At 37.5% G+C, this 18,675-nt stretch overlaps 1 protein-coding gene across 1 annotated transcript; it reads left to right on the top strand.

Annotated features, from left to right (window-relative positions):
- Window positions 1-13,031: 13,031 nt before the first annotated feature.
- LOC102968691 (olfactory receptor 51H1-like) lies at window positions 13,032-13,985 on the top strand. The gene has a single exon (XM_007089407.2). It carries the CDS (start codon window positions 13,032-13,034, stop codon window positions 13,983-13,985), a length of 954 nt encoding a protein of 317 aa, XP_007089469.2.
- Window positions 13,986-18,675: the final 4,690 nt, after the last annotated feature.

The following is an 18,675-nucleotide window of genomic DNA, read 5'->3' as shown; positions in this document are numbered from 1 at the left end:
CATTTTTGCTTTTAATTCCCTTGCCTTTGGGGATGTGTCAAGTAAGAGATTGCAGTGGCTGAGGTCAGAGAGGTCTTTTCCTGCTTTCTCCTCTAGTGTTTTGATGGTTTCCTGTCTCACATGCAGGTCCTTTATCCATTTTGAGTTTATTTTAGTGAATGGTGTAAGAAAGTGGTCTAGTTCCATTCTTCTGCATGTTGCTGTCCAGTTCTCCCAGCACCATTTGTGAAAGAGACTGTCTTTTTTCCATTGGATATTCTTTCCTGCTTTGTCAAAGATGAGTTGGCCATACGTTTGTGGGTCTAGTTCTGGTGTTTCTATTCTATTCCATTGATCTATGTGTCTGTGTTTGTGCCAATACCATGCTGTCTTGATGAGTACAGCTTTGTAGTAGAGGCTAAAGTCTGGGATTGTGATGCCTCCTGCTTTGGTCTTCTTCTTCAAAATTACTTTGGCTATTCGGGGCCATTTGTGGTTCCATATGAATTTTAGGATTGCTTGTTCTAGCTTTGAGAAGAATGCTGGTGCAATTTTGATTGGGATTGCATTGAATGTGTAGGTAGCTTTGGGTAGTATTGACATTTTAACAATATTTATTCTTCCAACCCATGAGCACGGAATGTTTTTCCATTTCTTTATATCTTCTTCAATTTCCTTCATAAGCTTTCTATAGTTTTAAGCATACAGATCTTTTACATCTTTGGTTAGATTTATTCCTAGGTATTTTATGCTTCTTGGTGCAATTGTGAATGGGATCAATATCTTTATTTGTCTTTCTGTTGCTTCATTATTAGTGTATAAGAATGCAACTGATTTCTGTACATTGATTTTGTCTCCTGCAACTTTGCTGAATTCATGTATCAGTTCTAGCAGACGTTTGGTGGAGTCTATCGGATTTTCCAAGTATAATATCATGTCATCTGCGGAAAGTGAAAGTTTGACTTCATCTTTGCCAATTTTGATGCCTTTGATTTCCTTTTGTTGTCTGATTGCTGATGCTAGCACTTCCAACACTATGTTAAACAACAGCGGTGAGAGTGGACATCCCTGTCGTGTTCCTGATCTCAGGGAAAAAGCTCTCAGTTTTTCCCCATTGAGGATGATGTTACCTGTGGGCTTTTCATAAATGGCTTTTATGATCTTTAAGTATGTTTCTTCTATCCTGACTTTCTCAAGGGTTTTTATTAAGAAAGGATGCTGAATTTTGTCAAATGCTTTTTCTGCATCGATTGACAGGATCATATGGTTCTTATCTTTTCTTTTATTAATATGATGTATCACATTGACTGATTTGCAAATGTTGAACCAGCCCTGCATCCCAGGAATGAATCCCACTTGATCATGGTGAATAATTCTTTTTATAAACTGTTGAATTCGATTTGCTAGTATCTTATTGAGAATTTTTGCATCCACATTCATCAGGGATATTGACCTTTTGTTCTCTTTTTTTGCTGGGTCTCTGTCTGGTTTAGGAATCAAAGTAATACTGGCTTCATAGAATGAGTCTGGAAGTTTTCCTTCCCTTTCTATTTTTGGAATAGCTTGAGAAGGATAGGTATTATCTCTGCTTTAAATGTCTGGTAGAATTCCCCAGGGAAGCCATCTGGTCCTGGACTCTTATTTGTTGGGAGATTTTTGATAACTGCTTCAATTTCTTTGCTCGTTATGGGTCTGTTCAAGCTTTCTATTTCCTCCTGTTTGAGTTTTGGAAGCGTGTGGGTGTTTAGGAATTTGTCCATTTCTTCCAGGTTGTCCAGTTTGTTGGCATATAATTTTTCATAGTATTCCCTGATAATTGATTGTGTTTCCAAGGGATTGGTTGTAATAATTCCATTTTCATTCATGATTTTATCTATTTGGGTTATCTCCCTTTTCTTTTTGAGAAGCCTGGCTAGAGGTTTATCAATTTTGTGTATTTTTTCAAAAAAACAACTCTTGGTTTCGTTGATCTGCTCTACAGTTTTTTAGATTCTATATTGTTTATTTCTGCTCTGATCTTTATTATTTCTCTTCTTCTGCTGGATTTAGGCTGTCTTTGTTGTTCTGCTTCTATTTCCTTTAAGTATGCTGTTAGATTTTGTATTTGGGATTTTTCTTGTTTCTTGATATAGGCCTAGATTGAAATGTATTTTCCTCTCAGGACTGCCTTTGCTGCATCCCAAAGCGTTTGGATTGTCGTGTTTTCATTTTCGTTTGTTTCCATATATTTTTTAATTTCTTCTCTAATTGCCTGGTTGACCCACTCATTCTTTAGTAGGGTGTTCTTTAACCTCCATGCTTTTGGAGGTTTTCCAGACTTTTTCCTGTGGTTGATTTCAAGCTTCATAGCATTGTGGTCCGAAAGTATGCATGGTATGATCTCAATTCTTGTATACTTATGAAGGGCTGTTTTGTGACACAGTATGTGATCTGTCTTGTAGAATGTTCCATGTGCACTCGAGAAGAAAGTATATTCTGTTGCTTTGGGATGCAGAGTTCTAAATATATCTGTCAAGTCCATCTGATCCAATGTATCATTCAGGGCCCTTGTTTCTTTATTGACCATGTGTCTAGATGATCTATCCATTGTTGTAAGTGGGGTATTAAAGCCCCCTGCAATTACTACATTCTTGTCAATAAGGTTGCTTATGTTTGTGAGTAATTGTTTTATATATTTGGGGGCTCCCGTATTCAGCGCATAGACATTTATAATTGTTAGTTCTTCCTGATGGATACACCCTGTAATTATTATATAATGCCCTTCTTCATCTCTTGTTACAGCCTTTAATTTAAAGTCTAGTTTGTCTGATATAAGTATGGCTACTCCAGCTTTCTTTTGACTTCCAGTAGCATGATAAATAGTTCTCCATCCCCTCACTTTCAATCTGAAAGTGTCCTCAGGTCTAAAATGAGTCTCTTGTAGACAGCAAAGAGATGGGTCTTGTTTTTTTATCCATTTTGATACTCTATGTCTTTTGGTTGGCGCATTTAATCCATTTACATTCAGTGTTATTATAGAAAGATATGGGTTTAGAGTCATCATGATGTCTGTAGGTTTCATGCTTGTAGCGATGTCTCTGGTACTTTGTCTCACAGGATCCCCCTTACGATCTCTTGTAGGGCTGGCTTAGTGGTGATGAATTCCTTCAGTTTTTGTTTATTTGGGAAGACCTTTATCTCTCCTTCTATTCTAAATGACAGATTTTCTGGATAGAGGATTCTCGGCTGCATATTTTTTCCGTTCATCACATTGAAGATTTCCTGTCATTCCTTTCTGGCCTGCCAAGTTTCAGTAGAGAGATCCATCACTAGTCTTATTGGTCTCCCTTTAGATGTTAAAACATTTATCCCTAGCTGCTTTCAGAATTTTCTCTTTATCCTTGTATTTTGCCAGTTTCACTATGATATGTCATGCAGAAGATCAATTCAAGTTACGTCTGAAGGGAGTTCTCTGTGCCTCTTGGATTTCAATGCCTTTTTCCTTCCCCAGATCAAGGAAGTTGTCAGCTATTATTTTTTCAAGTACACCTTCAGGACCTTTCCCTCTCTCTTCCTCCTCTGGAATACCAATTATGCGTAGATTATTTCTCTTTAGTGTATCACTTAGTTCTCTAATTTTCCCCTCATACTCCTGGATTTTTTATCTCTCTTTTTCTCAGCTTCTTCTTTTTCCATAATTTTATCTTCTAGTTCACCTATTCTCTCCTCTGCCTCTTCAATCTGAGCTGTGGTCGTCTCCATTTTATTTTGAAACTCATCAATCGCATTTTTTAGCTCCTCCTGGCTGTTCCTTAGTCCCTTGATCTCTGTAGCAATAGATTATCTGCTGGCCTTTATACTGTTTTCAAGCCCAGCGATTAATTTTATGACTATTATTCTAAATTCTCTTTCTGTTATATTGTTTAAATCCTTTTTGATCAGTTCGTTAACTGTTGTTATTTCTTGGAGATTCTTTTGAGGGGAATTCTTCCATTTTGTCATTTTGGATAGTCCCTGGAGTGGTGCAGAACTGCAGGGCACTTCCCCTGTGCTGTATTGAATAACGTGCATTGGTGGGCAGGCCGCAGTGAGACCTGATGTCTGCCCCCAGCCCACCGCTGGGGCCACAGTCAGACTGGTGTGTACCTTCTCTTCCCCTCGCTTAGGGGTGGGATTCATTGTGGGGTGGCATGACCTGTCTGGGCTACTTGCACACTGCCAGGCTTGTGGTGCTGGGGATCTGGCATATTAGCTGGGGTGGATCAGCAAGGTGCATGGGGTCGGGAGGGGCAGGCTCAGTTCGCTTTTCCTTCAGAGATCCACTTTGGGAGAGGCTCTGCCGCACCGGGAGGGAGTCAGACCCGCCGCCAGAGGGATGGATCTGCAGAAGCACAGCGTTGGGTGTTTGCACGGTGCCGCCAGTTCCCTGACAGGAACCGGTTCCCTTTGGGATTTTGGCTGGGGGATGGGCGAAGGAGATGACGCTGGTGAGCGCCTTTGTTTCTTGCCAAGCTGAGCTCTGTCATCCAGGGCTCAACAACTCTCCCTCCCGTTGTCCTCCAGCCCTCCTGCTCTCAGAGCAGAGCTGTTAACTTATAACCTTCCAGATGTTAAGTCCCGCTTGCTGTCAGAACACACTCTATCCAGCCCCTCCACTTTTGCAAGCCAGACTTGGGGGCTCTGCTTTGCCAGTGGGCTGCCCCTCCGCCCATGGTCCCTCCTGCCAGTCCATGTAGCACGCACAGCCTCACCGCCCTTCCTACTCTCTTCCATGGACCTCTTGTCTATGCTTGGCTCTGGAGACTCCTTTCTGCTAGTCTTCTGGTGATTTTCTGGGTTATTTAGGCAGATGTGGGTGGAATCTAAGTGATCAGCAGGACACGGTGAGCCCAGCGTCCTCCTACGCTGCCATCTTCTGACACATTATTTTTAATTTAACTCAATTTAAAATATTTTATAATTGTGCTTTTTATTTCTTCTTTGTCCCATGGTTTATTAGAAGTGTGTGGTTTAATTTCCATAACTTGGGATAAGGTACAGATATCTTTCTTTCTTTTTTTAATTTCTAATCTGATTCTATTGTGGCCGAAAAATATTCTACACATGACTTTAATTATTCTAAACTTATTTTGACTTGTTTTATGGCCTTGTATATGGTCTCTCCTTGAGAATGTTGTATGTGTTTTTGAAGGCTTAGTGTTATGCTACTGTTAAGTGGAGTGTATAGATATATGTAAATAGAGATATATAGATATATATGTGCCAACTTTCCATAACAGATCAATACATAGATAGATAGATGATAGATAGATAGATAGATAGATAGATAGATACATCAGTTATGACAAGTTAGTTGATAATGTCTTTTAAATCTTTTATGTCTTTACTGATTTTCTGTTTAGTTGTTCTATCCATTACTGATACAGAATTATTAAAATTCCCAACTATAGTTGTTTAATAGCCTATTTTTATTTTCAATTCTCTCATTTTTTAAATTCATATATATTTGTGGCTAGGTTTTAGGTGCACAGACATTTATAATTACTGTAAGTTCAGCATGTGTTCATACCTTTAAATATCTCTCTTTGCCTCTAGTAATATTTCTTGTATTAAGGTCTATTTTGTCTGGTAGTGTAAACGTTCCAGCTTTGTTATGAATATGGTTTTCATGGTGAAACTTTTTCCATCCTTTACTTCCAACTAATTTGTATCTTTGACTCTAAGTTATGCTGCTGTGGGTAGCACATACTTGGATTTTTCTTTTTTATTTGTCTGATAATCTCTGCTTTTTGACTGGAGTTTATAGTTGATTCAAATTTAATGTAACTATTGATTTGGTTGGATTTATATTTGTATTGTTGATATTTTTTATATGTTCCAGCCTTTTTTGGTTCTTCCTTTTCTCCTTTGTTGTGTTCTTTCACGTTAAAGATTTTTATTGTGCTGTTTTAATGTTTGACTGCTTTTTTTCTTTAAGACCTTTTAATATGTCATTCCACTGCTTTTCAGCCTCCATTTTTTTTTCTACTGATTAAAAAGTCAGGAATTATTTCAATGTTTTTTACTCTTTAACTTGATTAGTCATTTTCTTTTTGCTATTATCAGTCTTGGGCTATGGGCAATTTGGTTATGATGTTTCTATGTGTTAATATCTTTGCATTTATCACAGTTAAGATTGAGCTTCTTGGACATGTGTACTACTTGTTATTGTTGCTAAATATATAAAATTTTTAACATGATCTCTTCAGTTATTGATTCTGCTACTTTGCTTTCTTCTTCTGGACCTACCAATATACATATATTGGCATGCTGATGTTGCCCCACAAATATTTGAGACTCTGTTCATTTTTATTCAATATTTTTCTCTATATTATTTGAACTTGAGACTTTTCTATTTGTCTTCAAGTTCACTGATTCTTCCTTCTCTTTTCTCAAATCTGCTGAGTCCATGAAGTGATTTTTAAAAATTTCAGTTTATTATATTTTTTAATTCTTTTATTTCTGTCTTATAGTTTCGATTTCTCTATGGACTTTCCCTATTCATTCAATCACTACAATTACATTTCCTTTAACTACTTGAACATAATTTTCTTTAATTATTTGAATCATGATTCTTTGAATTATTTGTCTGCTAAAACCAATACATGTGTGCTTTAAGAGTCAGATTATATTGATTGCTTTTTTCTTAATTATGGTTCATGCTTTCCTGTTTCTTTGAAAGTCTCAGATTGTTTTCTTTAAGACCTCAGGATCTTAAAAATTATAGCATAGACATCCCACATTTGTAATTGTTTTTCAAAGGGTTGCTATGTTTATGTTATTTTTTCTTTTTGTTCATTTTTAGTAACTTGTGTGAATTTAAACTGTGACATCTATATTCCCACAATAAATCTCTTTTGCAAAGTGCAGCCACTGTTGTGTCTTCTCATATTATTTTTATTTTTATTTCATTTTTTAGCCTGGCTTCTCAGGAGTTGCTCATGTGTCTGCACATCTTGGTGACACACCAATAAACCTTAAGCCAAAAACACTTTGCTGATTGATCTGCATGTTATTTGGGAAGCATACTTAATATTCAACTAGTTTTCAAATACCTCTTTGCTTTGACTTTCTAGCAGGTTCTCTTGGGTTTCCCCAACATGGTTGTAGTTTCTCAGAAAGCCAGGGGTGCATACAAAGCTTATTTAATGCTTCCATGACTGTTATTTCCAGATTCTCCTTGTTAAATTTCTTTCTGGTGCCCTACTTACAAACTCAAATGACCAAAATTGTGTTTATTTTTTACTAATTTTGCCTAGTTTAGTTAACACAGCCTTTGTTGTTTTTTTTTTTTCCTTCCAGTTCAAGTTAAGCCTGCACTCCGGCAGCACAGCTGTTCATTTTTTAAAAAGCCAACTAGAACCAGGTAAAACTACTTTAAAAAAAAAAAAAAAAAAAGGTCAGTGGTGAGAGAATGGTGTCCTTACCTGAAGCTGTAAAAGTTTTTCCAGTATAAATGAGTGTTTCTAAATTTATTGCATGGCTTTAGTCAAATCCCAGATTCTGAAAATGTTTCTGTTGTTATATTTTTTTAAATAATTTATCCAGAGAGGAAGTGCCTCATACATCATATGAAGTAGGCAGAAATTCCTCTTTTCCTGACAACATTTTTCCTGCTTTAGAGTGTTTTACATTAAAAGGAATAACAAACTGACACTACTATTGGCTGAAACATCTTTTTCTGACAGAAAACATGACTTCATGTTTGATGCTCATACAGATAATCAAGAGGGTAAAGACACTATGGTAAGGAAGAGTGGTAAAACAAACAAGCAAACAAACAAACAAAAACTGCTGAACTGATGTTCCTGGGTAGACACAGGAAAGGATTTAGTGCAAATTTGAAAGAATTGTGTGTGTGTGTTTTTTTTTTAAGGTTTATTCATTTTTGAGAGAAAGAGGGAGGGAGAGCGCATGGGAGAAACAGAGAGAGAGGGAGACAGAGGATCTGAAGCAGGCTCCATTGTTCTGTCAGTGTAAAGTCTGACATGGGGCTCAGACCCATAAACTGTGAGATCACAACCTGCATGGAAGTCAGATGTGTAACCCACAGAGCCACCCAGGGGCCCCTGGAAGAATTGGTTTTAGAAAGGATTATGCATATTTCATCTAATTTACATAAGGTAACCAAGAAATCAGCATATATTTGAATCTCTTAGGTGAATAAATGTAATTTAGGGCACTGGATATTGTTTTCTGATTGTTTCATTTTTCTCAATGAAGTAGGAAGTGAATTCAGCAACAAAGAATAAAGATTGGGTAAGATGTAAGGGAATGGGAGAAGAGTCATTAAGTACGATTGTTTGAAAGCACAGAGTGTGTGAGCTATTTGGTAATGAGTCAACATGGTTGTACGATTTCTTCTAGCACTTTGGGCTGTACAAATACAGATGGAAAGGTGAGGGAATAGCTAGACTTAACCAGGAGAAGTGTTATAATATAGGACAAGGAAATGTTGAATGAAAAGGAGGTCTAATGACTTTCTCTAGGATAAAACAGATGAAAAATTAAAACTGGTTTCAAGTAAAATTAAAACTGGTATATCATACTTCACAGACTACTCTTTCTGCTAAACTGTGCCATTTTGTGTCTGAAGAAGCAGATCCTTGATAAAATAGAGCTCCAGACAATAGGAAATTGATTGTTAGGATAATCTGGGAGTCTTCCTGGAAGAGGTTAGGCTACAGGTACCATTGGTTTCTGTAGCTATATGACTGAGGCAAGTCATGATATCCTCAGAATAGTCCAAACCACCAGCTGAAAGCCTCAGACAGTTTGTATCAAATACTTTGTGTGTGTGTGTATTGCTGTCTCTAACAGTACTTCAAAGAGACTGGGGAGCACTAAACACCCTAATAAACTTGAAACTCCTTAAGGGCAAAGACTTTGTCTTTTAACTCCTTATCCTTAATGATTTGGAGTACTTAAAGGCAGTTGAAAAAGAATAAAAACTCATCTATAGAAATTACACACACACACACACACACACACACACACACACCTCACATGTAGGATTATATAAAACTATAAATATACAAATAATCATAGATTCCTAAACATAATCACAAACTCTTTGTAAAAATATACAGACACACTTATTATAAAGCACTAGCTCTTAAGGTTTATTGAATAGGTGGTCTTCTATAGGTTGTAATACACACTGGAAAAGAAATGAGTTTAGAAATTTAAAATACATAGACTTCTACAATACATTCTCTAATGTGCCAAATAAAAGCATCATCATAAGAATTATTTATATCTGGCTTTTGTTTTCTGCTTTTATAATGTAACTATGCTTCTGAAGGAAAATAATGAGATGAGAAGGAGCATGAAGAGGTGGTGGAAAGGGCCTGTGGACACTTGAAGGACTGACAACACAAGGGCACATACTGATGGAACAATGAATGAGCTATTTCTGTAACTTTAAGAATTACCTCACTGATGACAAAAAATTACAGAAAAAATAATTAAAAGAAATGAAAGAAATTATATATGATAGATTGAACTAACAGCCCAGGAAATCAGAGACTGCAACAAATTCGGAAAACTTTGTTCTTGGTGTTCCTGATGGAGAGTCCAACCAAACCTTCTCTCCAATCCAAAACAACAGTAAATCCCAGCTCTATTTCAGGGTAAATCACAACACTATGTCATCACTGAGACTGAGACTGGTTTTGGAGTCAGAGACCTGGACCAACATTTGGCTGGAATCCTAGAACTTATTTAGTGATTCAACATGAGACAAATCTTTATACAAATATATTATATATATATATACATATATATGTATGTGTACATATATGTGTATATATATATATATATATATATATATATATATATATCATAAGTGCACATATGTGTGTAAGGGAGAAGTGGATCCTTCTTCAAACTTGGCTGACAGAGTGAAAATAAAATGAAGAAAAATTTAAAATTTTTTGACAAAACAAAGGACAGTTTGACAGATGGGTTCAGACTCCTTAGGGGAATCATGATGGAATAGCCTAGAGGCTAACAACACTCCTCTGGGATGTTTACAGAGGAGTTGTGAAATTGTTATAGAGTCGTGATGGCTCCAAACACCACCAGAGGTTTGAGAAGTCTTCATAAGTGTCCTGTTGCTAATCTCAGGGAAGGAAAGAAGCCAAATCAATTCTGAACTGGAGCATAGAGATTGATAGAGGTAATAAATTAATCTTAAAATAGTTTTTACATGTCCTCTACATAGTGAGTGCTGTGTGGAATTATTTATGTACATTATTTCACTAAATCCTCATAGAAATTCTAGCAAGGGAAATGATAAGAGCAGATGACAAGAGTCTAGACAAGAAAAGATGGAAGAAAATATGTGTATGTGTGGGTATTAAGGACTATATGTACTATAGGGGAGAGCCTAGTTCATGGGGAAGAATGAAATAAAGACTGGATGGAAGAGTATATGAATTGAACTGGGAGGTAGAAAAAGAGGGGGCTGAACATTTAGAGAGAATGTAAAAGGGAAAGAATAGAGATAGGAATGAGGGGGAAATAAGATGAGGTAAAACACATTTGGATAAAGAAAAACAGTCAAAAGCATTAGAAACAAGAATCTGTGAAAACAAGAATCACCATTTCCATAGAACAACAGTGCTTCCATAGGTCCTGGGGATTTCAAGAATATCAAAGATTTTTCAAGTCTTTCCACATAAAGCATCCAGCAGGAGTGAGCCAACTGATTCTTCCCAAATGAAAGCCACCAGAATTGCTTGAGAAGAGGCATCAGCAGGCCCAAACAAGTGAAGGACTCTCACTTACCATGTAAAATATAAAAAGCCCTTCTTCAGGGAGCAGCCAAAGGGTTAGACAGACACCACAAAGTGTTTTGTTTAAATTTGAGCATAGTGATTTATTGGGAGAGATAAATCCCAACTATGTGTTATGTGTTGTAGATTCTGAATCCAGATTCTGTTTGCAACACATAACACAACCTTTGTAAGTGGACTACACTGTCTCTTGATGATTCCTCTGTGTCTAAGAGATCAGATTCTGCAAAGTAACTTCTGCATAGTGCTGTCTCCAAAACAGTAATTCCTCAACTCACAGCAGAAGAACAGGAAGCAGATGGATAGAGAAGCCTACCTGACTGGTCACCTTGTTGGCTCTTGAGATTTTTCTTTCTCCTTTCCCATATCAGGCACCTAGGTGAGAATAAAGACACTATAATATCTTTCAAAGACTCCTCATTTAAGTTTTTTTATCTGTTCCATTTTAGAAAAGGAGATGCTTTTCTTGGTTAATGATTCCCAACCTACATATAGAAGATCAGGGAGGAGTTTGAGGATTTGTAAGACTTCTGAAAAAAATAATGACATTCAATCATTCACATTAATTAATTTATTATTTAATTCCTTCATTTCATACATTTGGAAACACTAATATATGCTTAACATGTGTTTTATTAAGTGATGAACATATAAATATTCCTTCCTTTAGGGAGTTTAACTTCTAGCAGGAGAGAGGGACATGAAACAAATAATCATACAATATTTAACTGTACTCACTTATGATAAGGACATGCCCAGAATATGAAAACAGCATACTAAGAAATCTTAACCACTATGAGCATTTGGAAAAGGCTTACTTGGAATGGATATATAGGCTTTGACTCGGCAAAGAAGAGTTGTATGGGAGGTAGAGAGAGGCATAAAGAACAGGGAAGAACATATGTGGAAATCCTGTATCAGGAAGTATCTCACTCGGATCCAGGAACTGAAACACTGAAAATTTGGCTGGATTAAAGAGACCAAAGGGGAGAGAAATAATGTGAGTTGGTGTGGGAGCAGAAGATAGGCATAGGAGCTGAATCCTGCTATATCTGGAGGGCTAAGATAAAGATTTGAGGGGTGCCTGAGTAGCTTAGTTGGTTGAGTGTCCAACTTCGGCTCAGGTCATCATGGTTTGGGCCCACATCTGGCTCTGTGTTGACAGCTCAGAGCCTGGAGCCTGCCTCGCATGCTGTGTCTCCCTCTATCAGCCCCTCCTCTGCTCTCTATCTCTCTCTCTGTGTCTCTCTCTGCCTGTCTCTCTCTCTCTCTTTCAAAAATAAGTACACATAAAAAAATTTTTTAAGATAAATATTTGAGACTCCGTTCTAGGTACAATAGAAGCCCTTAAAGGAGCTTTTGCTGGTGATGAATAAAATCATATCCCAAATCCAAAAAGTTTATTCAGACTTCAGAATGAAGAATTATTGGCAGAGGCACTAGTAGATGGAGGATGGTCTGTTGCGAAGTCCGGGAGAAATGGGTTATCTTATTTATTGACTGTACAAAAGACAGAAAAGGAATACTTATTTCATATGTTCTGAAGCAAGTGTGAAGTTGGTTAAATGTTGGTTTGATGAAAGAAGAAGTTTTAAGAATGACCCCAAGTTTCTGGTATGTTAGGAAATTCTCAAAATAAAAATTTTGTAACTGGCAACTCTCATATCCTATGTGTGGTTGTTTCTCGGGCACCTTTATTCCCGGCTGATTTAAAATGAGATTATGGAAAATTATAAATTGTTAAAATTTGTGAAGGTTAAATATTAATTTTAACAGTTTTATCCACTAATGCTTCTATTTACAAATGTAGGCCATCATAAATACAGTGAAGTGAATGCCTAAACATGTGGAAGAACACACACACAAATGTGTATGTATGAGACTGTATGTGTTTGTGTGAATGTGGGTTTGTGATGGCAGTGGAGCTGTGGGTAGGTGTTTGTGTGGTAGTGGTGTTGTGAGTTTATAGTGGGTTTTTTTATTATTATCACTTAGCAAAATGCTCTACACTATCAAGCCCTTGGGTGCTGCTGCTTCATTTCATGTGATTGTCTAGGAAGCAAAAGGACATAGTGATACAAAAACCTCCTAGATGCTGTTTTTAACATAACTGCCCCCTCTATTGTTCTTCTTCTCTATTTATAAGGCCATTTACCTGTCGTCTATGAAGATATATTTTCAATTTAGGAGCTGCAAGCAAAGTGGGAGAGTCCAGCCTCCCCCAACAGTGAGACCATGACAATGAATTCAACTGCATCACATGCCAACCACCACAGTTTCATTTTGACAGGTATCCCTGGGATGTCAGATAAAAACCCATGGATGGCCTTTCCCTTGGGATTTCTCTACACACTAACTCTCCTGGGAAATGGAACCATCTTAGCTGTCATCAAGGTAGATGAGAGTCTCCATGAGCCTATGTACTACTTCCTCTCTATCTTGGCTGTCACCGATGTTAGTCTCTCCATGTCCACCTCGCCCTCCATGCTCAGCATCTTCTGGTTTAATGCCCCTGAGATTCCCTTTGATGCATGCATTACACAGATGTTTTTCATCCACGGATTTGGAGTGGTAGAATCAGGAGTATTAGTGTCCATGGCCTTTGACCGTTTTGTGGCCATCCGAGACCCATTACGCTATGCTTCCATCCTCACCCATGACATCATTGGAAAGATCGGAATAGCTGTTCTCATCCGGGCAGTCTGTGTGGTTTTGCCTGTGCCATTCCTTATAAAGCGGCTACCTTTTTGCCATTCCAACGTCTTGTCTCATTCATACTGTCTCCACCAAGATGCAATGCGGCTAGCCTGTGCCAGCACCCACATCAACAGTCTCTATGGCCTCATCATAGTCATCTTCACATTGGGGCTGGATGCCGTCATCATTCTCTTTTCTTACATGCTCATCCTGAAGACTGTGCTGGGCATTGCTTCCAGAACTGAAAGGGTCAAAGCCCTCAACACCTGCCTTTCTCACATCTGTGCTGTGCTCCTCTTCTATGTTCCTCTCATTGGTGTCACCATGATCCACAGATTTGGGAAGCATCTATCACCAGTAGTACACACACTCATGGCCAATATCTATCTGTTACTCCCCCCTGTACTAAACCCCATTGTCTATAGTGTGAAGACTAAGCAGATACGAAGGCGGATCTTACACATGTTCCAGGGGAGAAAAGACAGGGCCTAGGGAAGTGGAGTCAAGTATAAGGTGTGGCCATTTCAGCAGCTCCAATGCAGTCAGATTATGCACATCTAGTGAAATTCAAGGGTGGGCAAGGATCGTGGGTGACGAAATAACACAGGTCATTCTTGTCCTGTATGCACTCCATTTTGAAATCTGGTGTCACATACAAAATCTAATTTAATTAACATCATAATTTTTCTTCTTTGAAGCTGGGAGATGAGCATCAGTAATGGTATAAATTATTACCTGTGTATCTAGATAGCACTTATGAGCATTTACTCATATAAGATGAAGTAGCATTCTTTCTTTAATCATCAATTAAATAATGATTACATAAAGAAGAATTCTAGAACCACAACAGCACTACTTAAGGGTTGGACCTCTGAGATTGTTTTGTTTTGTTTTTCTTAACAATAGAGCAAAGAAAACTGTTACAGAATCAAATAGCATTTATGTTTTGGTATTTATTGAGTGAAGAGTACCTATGATCAAATTAAAACAGACACATCTGTGGTTACTTGATTTACACCTTTTTTTAAAAGTTTATTTATTTAGTTTGAGAGAGAAAGAGAACATGTGCATGTGCATGAGCAGGGGAGGGGCAGAGAGAGAGGAAGAGGGACAATCCCAAGAAGGCTCTGCGCTTCTTGCGCAGAGTCTGATGCAGGGCTGGAATTCACAAACAGTGAGATCACGACCTGAGCCAAAACCAAGAGTTGGCCGCTTAACCGATTGAGCCACCTAGGTGCCCCTACACCTTTTCTTTTAGGGAATATCACTTCTTTACAGAGCTATAATAGTCTTAGTTTTCTGCCACATGCTTAGTAGAATAATAGATGTTCTACCTTTACTCTTTTGACACAGTATGAGTGAAGACTATTTTACTGTGTACTCGATGATCCAACTAAAATTACTCCTGGGCTTTTTATGAGGACAAGTGAAAACTTTCAGCACTGGGAAGAAGTTTAAGAAAGCAGTGAACGCATGTGTGAAGACGAGTATGTCAAATGCAATGTGCCTTTGCATTGATGCTAATACCTGTTTTAAGTATTTTATTAATCATTACACAATGAAATTGCTAGGATAATTATTTGTTCATTCAATAAATATGCATTTAGCCCTAATGAAATGCCATTCATGATGCTAGACCATGGAGATATATTCACCAATTTGCTGCTCAATCCCTGGCGTATTTCTCTGCAAGGAAATACATATACCATTACAAGCCAAGTAGGTTATTACATTACAACATCACATTTAATTTATTAATACTAATAAATAATGCTATCTGTCTTTATATATCTTAATTAATATCCTCCCAACAATCTTTCAGAGTTGGTGTGAGCAATATTTGACACCTGGGAGAAATAAGATTTAGAGCAGTTAAGGAACTTGCTTGTTAAACAGTTTCTAAGTGTCAGAATGAGATTAAAATTTAGATGTAAATTTTAAAGCCCGTGAATTGAGACTTGATCCATACCTCGGGGTTTCCTAGGCTGGCAGGCAAATTCCATGGGGAGGAAACAAACCTAAGACACAGATGCATGGTAGATAAACTAGGAATCAATATTGTCAAAACCTTAAGAAGAAGTTCAACTGCCAGGATGAAAGTTAAAAGTGGCAGTTACTTGAAATGGTTGGTGGCTGCAGAAATATTGATGCTATCTAAATGGAAAACATGAGTCCCAAAAAGGACACATTAAAATCAGTTGGCCTACAAAGAGAAAAAAATAGAACTTTATTTGTATTTAAGTTTATCTCAGCCTTCAAAAATGTTTATTTTTCTTAATGTGTTACCATATACAATTTTTGAATAAACGAATATAAAATATAAACATATAGGGGAGTGTCCTTTTTTTCCTATACAGATACATAACTAAAATCTTGAAAACTACCACTCTAGACTAAGAATAAAAGACAACCACCAGGGGATATCTTTACAGTGCTCACATACTGTAGTGACAGAGGAAATGAGCTGAAAGTGCCCTTTGCACACCATTATTTTCTGATTCTCTGGTGGGGCCATGAGGTAGCAAGATCAAAAGTCTAAATTCTTTAGCAGCAATCTATACACATACTCCACATCTTTACTGTGCAGTCACTCCTGTGGCTTCTGCAGTCTGGCTTTTGTCTCCATTAATATATGATAGCTATGTTTTGCATGGCTCAGATCTCTTAGTAATTAACAAACCAAGTATTTTCCTCTCAGTCCTCCTTCAGCTTAATTTATTTGGGCAAATTACAAATATTTGCAGTCCCCTTTTCTTTGCTGATTTCATGGCACTCTATTACATCTACTTCTTCTACCTTCTTTTGTCACCTGACTTTACTTCTTCCTTTCCCACAGGATGTGGGTATTTCTCAAAGTTTCCCCCTTGTCACTCTGCTACCTCAGTAACTCTCTTCTGCCAAAATGCCATTCATGGTAATGGCTTTAAAATATAGCCCAATGGCTATAGGTAATGGTGCCTCAGTGGCTCAGTTGTTTAAGCGTCCAACTTCAGCTCAGATCATGATCTCATGGTCTGTGAGTTAGAGCCCTATGTCAGGCTCCATGCTGCCTGCTTTGGATTCTGTGTCTCCCTTTCTATGCCCCTTTCCTGCTCGCTCACTCTCTCTCTCTCTCTCTCTCTCTCTCTCTCTCAAAAATAAATACACATTAAAATATAGCCTAATGGATCTCTCCCCTTCTTTTCTCCTTCATGGTCTAATTTTTCATTTGTAATTGCCCTTGCATTATCTCTTTGTGGAATTTTTTATATACTTCAATTACCACACAAGCTTTATTTAACCCTTGCTCTTCCCTACAGTGATCACTTTCTAGTTCTTTCTTTAAAGGTATAAACATGCTTCATTTATACAACATTCAAAAACATACTGAAACATATTCAGAAACTCGGTCCTTGATTCTTTGATTTGCCTGTGTCATCCACACCCATGGTAATCAGTATTGTTTGGTCCTCTTGCAAATGTAAGATACATTTTTTTTTTTTTTTGGTCAGAATTATGGAATGGAATGAGGAGAGAACCTCTCTAAGTAGGAAGACAACAGCACAGGAATAATATGTCAAACTACATGTTTAACTATGTCTTAAAATAAGATGTTTAGGAAAATTTAATTTGATATGTGACTAAATTTACTACTTGTTAAGGAAGGATTTATCAGATGGAGTATGTCTGTTGAAAACAATTTGGGGAAAACAGATTTATATATCCTAGATATGGGAATGTTCACATGAAAACCTAAGCTGCTAGATTCATCTCCTGGTTTATTTCATAGAGTGGCCAATTTGTCACAGCCACAAAGTGCCACATGTTCATCAGTCATCACCTGTTAATACTTAGGGCACAATTCAAGTCTACCTTAAGACATGAACCATTAAACAGAAATAGCATGCTATAAATTTAAAAATCAAATGAAAATTAAATTAGCCTATGACTAGTAACCATACATACAAAACAACAAGATTATATCCTCAAAACAACAAAACAAATAAAAGCCATGTTGTACATGGCCACGTTGACAGAAACACAAAGACTTAAGTTCCTCTGGCGTGCACACATTCTGAAAACAACTTGTTTAATTCTCAGTGTGGGAACAAAACTTTTCCTTCTCATATACTTACACTTCAGGACAGCTGCACCTGGCTGGGAAGGAGGAAGTGAGCGGGAAGCTAAGTTTCATGAGAGGACCACGTGAAGACAGAGAACAGAAAAATAGACTATTAGCAGCCTCCATGAGAAGACAGAGAAAAATGCTCAAAGAGTATTTCATGAAGTATTGTTATGCCTTTTGCTCTGCAAACTCCCTTCATCACTTTTTTTAAAGAAACCTACAATAAACACTTACATTACTTTCCAAAAATGTGAATTAGAGATCTAGTTCACTGTAACAACAGTGTGGAGACTGGGCCACAGAGGTCCCTGATATGGAAAGATAATAGAACATAATCTCTCACCCAGATCTATTCTCTTCAAGATTTCCTTTTCTCATTTAAAAAAATTAGCATTTCAAAACAATCTTAAAATACAATAGATAAGCAACTCCTCCACACTCAGCACAGAGCCCAACACAGGGCTTGATCCCACAATCCTGGGATCAAGACCTGAGTGGAAATCAAGAATCAGTTTCTCAACTGACTGAGCCACCCAGGATCCTCCACACCCTCCCCTATTTAATTCAGTTCATCTCAGCCCATCCTCTCCCTGCCCCTCTATATGGACCTGCACTTAACTCCCCTCATCACACCAGAAACCACAATCATGCCCTATGGCTCAAACTGCACCCCATTTGTCTTCCTGGGAAACCCCACACCCCATCTACTCAGACCAGGAAAAAAAGTGGCATCCACACAATTTTATTGTATTGTATAGAAAATTGTGTGCTTTGGTGTCACTGCAGTCAAACTGCTGTAAAAAATTTCAAACTTCTCACTTCCTGTATTTGCCTCATCACATATAGTTAATAGTCTATAACACTCTCCCTCACAGAGATGCCATAATTACCAAATTAAGAAAATAAGGAGTGTCACACGTGGAAAAGCAAAACCTCACTCTTAATCTTTTGATCTCAAGTTATGCAACATAGTTGGCCCCTGATCAACTGTATACATTTATATTCTTTTTTTTCTTAGTTTATTTACTCATTTTGAGAGAGAGTGTGTGTGTATGTGTGAGAAGGGAAGGGACAGAG

The sequence above is a fragment of the Panthera tigris genome, chromosome D1, assembly GCF_018350195.1.
Source record: "Panthera tigris isolate Pti1 chromosome D1, P.tigris_Pti1_mat1.1, whole genome shotgun sequence".
Classification (NCBI taxonomy): Eukaryota; Metazoa; Chordata; class Mammalia; order Carnivora; family Felidae; genus Panthera; species Panthera tigris.
The sequence above is the reverse complement of the archived record's forward strand: the minus strand, read 5'-3'. Positions and strand labels throughout refer to the sequence as shown.